Below are 6,267 nucleotides of genomic sequence, written 5' to 3' on the forward strand. Positions count from 1 at the left end.
CTGGGATCTCCCAGTGGCCACCCATTTTAATTCTACTTCCCATTCCCATTCTGACATGTCAGTCCAGGGCCGCCTCCTCTGTCGCGATGAGGCCACACTCAGGTTGGAGGAGCAACGCCTTGTATTCCGTCTGGGTTGCCTCAACCTGATGACATGAACATCAATTTCTCGAACCTCTGGTAGTGCCACTTCACCATTCCCCATTCCCATTTCCCCCTCTCACCTTATCTCCTTACCTGCCCTTCACCTCCCTCTGGTGGTCTTCCCCCTTTCCTTTCTTAAATGGCCTTCTGTCCTCTCCTATCAGATTCCCACTTCTCCAGCCTTTTATCTCTTTCACTAATCAAGTTCTTAACTCTTTACTTCACTCCTCCACCCTCCCCCAGTTTCACCTGTCACTACCAGCTTGTGCTTCTTCCTCCCCTCCCCCCATCTTCTTACTCTGACTTCTCAGCTTTTCTCCAGTCCTGATGAAGGGTCTCAGCCCAAAATGTCGATTGCTTACTCTTTTCCATAGGTGTTGCCTGGCCTGCTAAGTTTCTCCAACATTGAGTGTATTGCTTTGATTTCCAGCATTTGCAGATTTTCTTATTTGAGCCCAAGTCTTAAAGCTAATGGCAACTGAAATTTATAAAGCTATTTCTGCAAGTCTGTTAAATTAAGGGCATATTTTGTGAGATCAGTAAATTGTTTGCGTAACCTAATTATTTAAGGATGCCTGGCAATTTATTGGAAAATCAAATTACTTTTAGAGCCTCTTTTAAATGATCTTGAGTTATTGATGGTTTTAACAAACTGGGAAAGAAAGCCCTTATTTAACTGGTAATTGAAATTATATACCTACGTTCATTTGATGAGTTGCTCACCCCCAGGCTTATAAACCTAAGCTCACGAATTGGACAGTACGAAGAGTTGTGTCATCCGTATGCTCTTGCAGTGAAATATTAAAACACAAATGCCATTCAAAGTAGAGCTAACCAGCATTTCTCTCTTGATCATCACCTGGAACAGATTCACTGATGATTTAATTTTTTTTAACTGCTTATTAAAGTGCTGTGTGCAGGATAGGTGTTGATTTTTCCTATGTGTATGTGTGATTGTGGCTCAAAGATACATCTTGACTGTGAAGCCTTGAGGGGTATCGCAATTATATAAAATACAGTACCCTGTTATTTGAATTTTCAGATTTTGGTTATTTCCAAGAGGATAAAAACATTCTTATATAGTTGCGGAGATTGAATTACATGTGGAGTAAATGAGCCGGCATGGTAGCATACATAGTTTTACAGTAGCTGAGACCCATGTTCAATTCCCGCTGCCGTCTGCAAGGAGTTTTGTATGTTCTCCTGCCACCGTGTGTGTTTCTTTCCAAAGTCCAAAGACCTACCAATTGGTATGTTAATTAGTCATTGTAAATTGTCCTCTGATCAGGTTGGGATTAAATCGCTGAGCTGCACGGCTCAAAGGGCCAGAAAGCTTTATTTCCATGTTGTATCTCAATAAATAAAATCAAAATCTTGAAGGCTTTTCAGCAGACCTCAGTCATTGCATGTTTTGCTCCTGTTTCTACAGTAAATAGTGATGTGTGGCAGTCCTTGAGTGAAGCTCCTAGTGAGATGTGCTTTGTAGTGCCCATGGCAATCTCTTGCTGTCTGCCAGCTGTTATTTCATTTCTTTCAAATAACTTGTATAAATGCACTCAAGTACCCCTATTTGCAGCAATTTTAAAAATCCTCTGCACAAATCGACATTTTGTTTTGAATGTTGCAAAGTCTGCAGAGTAGTACAGCAAGGAAATAGGCCCTTTGGCTTCCAGATCTGTTCTGAACTTTGTACACCCATTAACACTAATCCTACATTTTCCCTTTGTTCCTAGATTCTACCACTCTTCTGCATACTAGGGGCAATTTATGGTGGCATGTTAATCTACTAACTCACATTTTTGAGATGTGGGAGGAAACCAGAATTCCTGGGAAGAATCCACAGAGTCACAGTAAATTAATTGACTGAAATTCAGAATTTTTATTCATTCATGAGGGGAGGCCATGTTGCAAGACCCCATTTAGTATCCATCTATCAAACTGAATGGACAATAGGCCATTTCCGAAAAAGGTTGAGGGACAAAATATCAGTGGCATTGGAGTTGCATACACAGGAACAGCAGTCAGCTATGTGACCCTTTAAGTCTGTTTCATCATTTATCAAGGTCCTGGCAGATCTCCATCTCAAATCCCTGGAATCCTATAACATTCACAAAATAGAAATGAACAGAAGTCTGTCAAACTCTTAAATTAACCCTGTGACTGAGTCTCCACTATCCTCTGGGGTGGAGAATTCCAAAGATTCACTCCCTGGTGTGAAGAAATTTCTCCTCATTTCAGTTCACGCTGTTCTACAGATAAAAACAGCAGATATCCTTCCTTGACGACAATGGTGTTCTGAATAGCTTGTTATAACAACTCAGTTTCATGATTGCTAGTACTGCTAGACCTTTTTGTTTTGGTTACTTGAATTTAAATTCCCCAGTTGCAATAATTTGGGTATAAACATCTTCAGAACAATAAATAGTCCTTTTGATACCAGTCTAAACTTAACCAGTCTGCAAGCATACTCCTCCACATCTAACCTGTGGTATTGAACTGAAGAGTCAGCATTGAAAAAGTGCAATACATTACACAGTTATATCACACACTCCTGAGGTTTTTGCACTTTGGTAATCTTTTGAGAGCTTTTGTTTCTGTTGTCAATAAAAATTCTTCAATGAATCTCATTGTTTTCTCCTTTTAGTTCTTTGTACAATATTATAAAGCTTTCATCAGTTTTCAAACACTAACCTTGTTACTGGTTCTATTGGAGTTGTTTTTTTAAATTACAGTATTACCACACCTACTCAAATAATCTTGCTTCTAATCAGTACTTGTCTGTGTGATATGTAAAATTATGAATTACCTTGAACCTCTTTTTCATACAATCATTTTGACAAACTGATAAATGCCTTGCAATCTGCTACAAGGAATTGAAGGGATAAGTGAAAATAAAATGAAATAAAAGTTGCCAAAAGGTTACCAAATCAAAAAGTTTGCAATGTAAATTTAAGCTATGTTTGTAACCCTTAACTTCTACACATCCCTCAAATTGGTTTGAGCCTTCCCATGCCAAAGGATGCCTGAAAGGCCCCTCTACAAAGCCCTGTTCATGTTCATTTACTTGCTAAAGAATCCCTGAATCCTTACTTCATCTGAAAACGTTACCAACACTGTGGTCTTGCCATTCTCAGAAAAGGCACAAACTTGTACAGATGAATTTTGTTTACAAAAATTTGTGTTGATATTGCCACTAAATGTTTTAACTGTACCTGAGGAGAAAACTGCTTCATGCCTTGTATCAGGCAAAATTATGTTTGGGGTCTGCAGAGCAAGAAGTTGCATGAAGCAGTATTGAAATGTTTTGGATAAAGTGAAGCAAATCCTGGTGATGTTAATGATAAAGGAAGGTGACTGAAGATCTATTTTTTTAAATACATTGTTACAAGATTTAGTTTGAGCAAAATGTGAATTCTTCATTACATCTATAGAAATTTGTAAGAGTCTTGGACATATAAAATCTGACTTTAGTTTTAATTCATTGCATAGGTGGCAACCACAAGAAACAAGTGACAGTTTAAAAAAGTATCAAGATGCCTTGCTACAGAGTGACCTTACGTTGTGCCCGGTGGGAATCAACACTGAATGCTACAGAATTTATGAGGCCTGTGCTTGTGGCTCTGTTCCGGTTGTTGAAGATGTTATGACACCAGGGCAATGTGGCAACTCGTCAGCACTTCAGAATGCCCCGCTCCGCCTCCTCAAGTCAATGGGTGCACCTTTTATTTTTGTGAAAGACTGGAGAGAGCTACCGGCTATTTTAGAGAAAGAGAAGGCAATGACTCTTCAGGAAAAGAATCAGAGACGGAGAACTATCATCGAGTGGTTTAAGCAGTTCAGGACTCAGTTAAGAAAAAAATTCATTGATATCCTTGAAAACAGGTTCTTTTGACAGTTCACTTCTCCAACACAAGGTAGTTCAAAGCATGTTCACTGTTGTAAGCTTCATGTGCAATCATTATTGAGAATGCTACTATGTTTTTGAAGTATATTTATTAAAAAAATGTGCCTGAAATTGAGAGAATTGCTATTCTTTGTGAGCAGTGTTTCACTGCTCTTATTTGAATGCTGGTTCCAGTGCTCCCTCTAATTTTTTTTTTTACAGCTACGTGGACCAACCAGTGCTCTAAGCAGAAAATGTTTACATGGTCTGAAAAATGCATGATACTTTAAATGTTCTTTTGTAATATGCACATCAAGCAATTGGTGCCACATTATCGTAGCAGTTAGCGCAATGCTATTACAGCTCAGCACATCAGTGTTTGCAGTTCAGTTCCAGAGCTGTCCTCACCGTGAAATGTGTGGGTTTTTCCCAGGTGCTTCGGTTTCCTCTCACAGTCCAAAGATATACCAGGTAGGTTGATTGGTCATTATAATTTGTCTTGTAATTAAGTTAGGGTTAATCAGGTTTGTCAGGGATTGCTGGGGCAGCATAACTCAAAAGACCAGAAAGGCCTACTCTGCGCTGTATTACTAAAATAAAACAAACACAAACCATAACTCACAGCACAAGTAATTGATGTCAAGCAGTCAAAACAACCGACAGGAACAATAGTAAAAGTAAAATGGTTTGACTAGAGGTTTATTAGCAATGCGCTACTGACGTCCATTCTGTGTTTATTGTTACAATTTGTAACAGTGTTGCAACTTGAAGCACAACAATGTAAATACATTGAAGCTCTAGTGTTTCAAAGTAAAGGCTGTGGTACGTTTACTATTCAGAAAATTTATGGATTATATTCATTAACACAATTACAGGGTATTTCACAGTTGTATTAACGTAGATTTCAAAATTATATTAACATACGTAAAAGAAAATTCCAGCTGTGCATCACAACAAAGGCAATGTGCATGGGAGCATTTCAGTTATTGTGCGGCTGCAAACTCGCACAGCTTAGACGGAACAGTGCCTGTTTTGAGAACCTGTATCCAAAGGTTGATGCAAAAAGCTCACCCCTACTGCCTTTCTCCATTAAGGAATTGATCATTTGGTTACTTCCAGCTTCAAGTTTATTAGGGTTTTAATATGGTGAGATAAGTGTGGATTGTAAATTGGTCCACACAATAAAAGCATAACAGAGAGCTTAAACTAACTGCAGTTACCTTTTACTTACTTGATCTTACCCACCATTATTTAGCAATGAAAATTCTCTTCGCTGATTCGTACCCCTAAAGGAAAAGTAACCACATGAACATATTTGAATTAAGGTTGCTGGCTTGAAATACCAACTGGAATAATTTTTGGTGCCCTGCTTCATTACTGAGATGAAGCTGGTAGCATCTATTCCCATGAACTGTTAGTACATTACAATCTCTTATTTTACTCTGAACCTGCTTCTCAAGTGGTTACCAATATCCCTGGTGAGTGGTTGGAGAAACAATAGCAGTAGTGGTAGAATGGGGGACTTCATCTCACCTTAAACCTGTATCCTCTGGTCAGTGCAAATAAAAAGGAGAGGGGAAACATTTAAAAAGAAGCCTGACTTCCCATTTCCTTTTCAAAATTGATGAAGGGTCTCAGCCTAAGACGTTGACTGTTTATTCATTTCCATAGATGCTGTCTGACTTGCTGAGTTCCTCCAGCATTTTGTGTGTGTTGCTCAAGATTTCTAACATCTGTAGAATCTTTTGTTTAAGACTTGAAAGGGAGGGTGATTGGTATATGCAACGAGCTGTAAAAGTGGGTACAGCTACTTTTAAACAAAAACACAGATAGGAAAGGTAGAGACAAATGCGTTTAAGAGATTCAACAGATTCAAGAATGTTTACTGTAATTTTTCAGTATACAAGTGTAAAGGAGAACAAAATGATTGTTATTCCGGATCCAATGCACCATAAAAACACACTAAGCTTAAAAACACAATAAAAATGAAGAAAAAAAACCACAATAAATAGCATGATTGAAGTCTCCTGCAATTTTGAAAAGATCCTCTGGAAGCTTGTTTTGTAGAGAGCTGATGATACTGTAAAGCTCTCTCTGGTGTTGGGAGCAGATAATGCTATAGTAGCAGGCAATGTGGCCGGTATTCAACAAAATGATGTTCAGTTGCCACAGATGGCAATTTAAATAGCACTAGCTCTGGTGGACAACTTAGTCGGTACATAGAAATTGGGATGATGGGCC

At 38.6% G+C, this 6,267-nt stretch overlaps 1 protein-coding gene across 1 annotated transcript in view; it reads left to right on the plus strand.

Moving 5' to 3' along the window:
• Window positions 1-4,167, plus strand: part of rxylt1 (ribitol xylosyltransferase 1) — a 41,478-nt gene extending 37,311 nt beyond the window's left edge. Inside the window, exon 6 of the mRNA XM_073058738.1 lies at window positions 3,633-4,167. Coding sequence (XP_072914839.1) covers window positions 3,633-4,035 — 403 coding nt within the window. The 3' untranslated portion in view covers window positions 4,036-4,167. The remainder of the gene's footprint in view (window positions 1-3,632) is intronic.
• The last annotated feature ends 2,100 nt before the right edge of the window (window positions 4,168-6,267 follow it).

The sequence above is a fragment of the Hemitrygon akajei genome, chromosome 10 (genome assembly GCF_048418815.1).
Source record: "Hemitrygon akajei chromosome 10, sHemAka1.3, whole genome shotgun sequence".
NCBI classification, from domain to species: Eukaryota; Metazoa; Chordata; class Chondrichthyes; order Myliobatiformes; family Dasyatidae; genus Hemitrygon; species Hemitrygon akajei.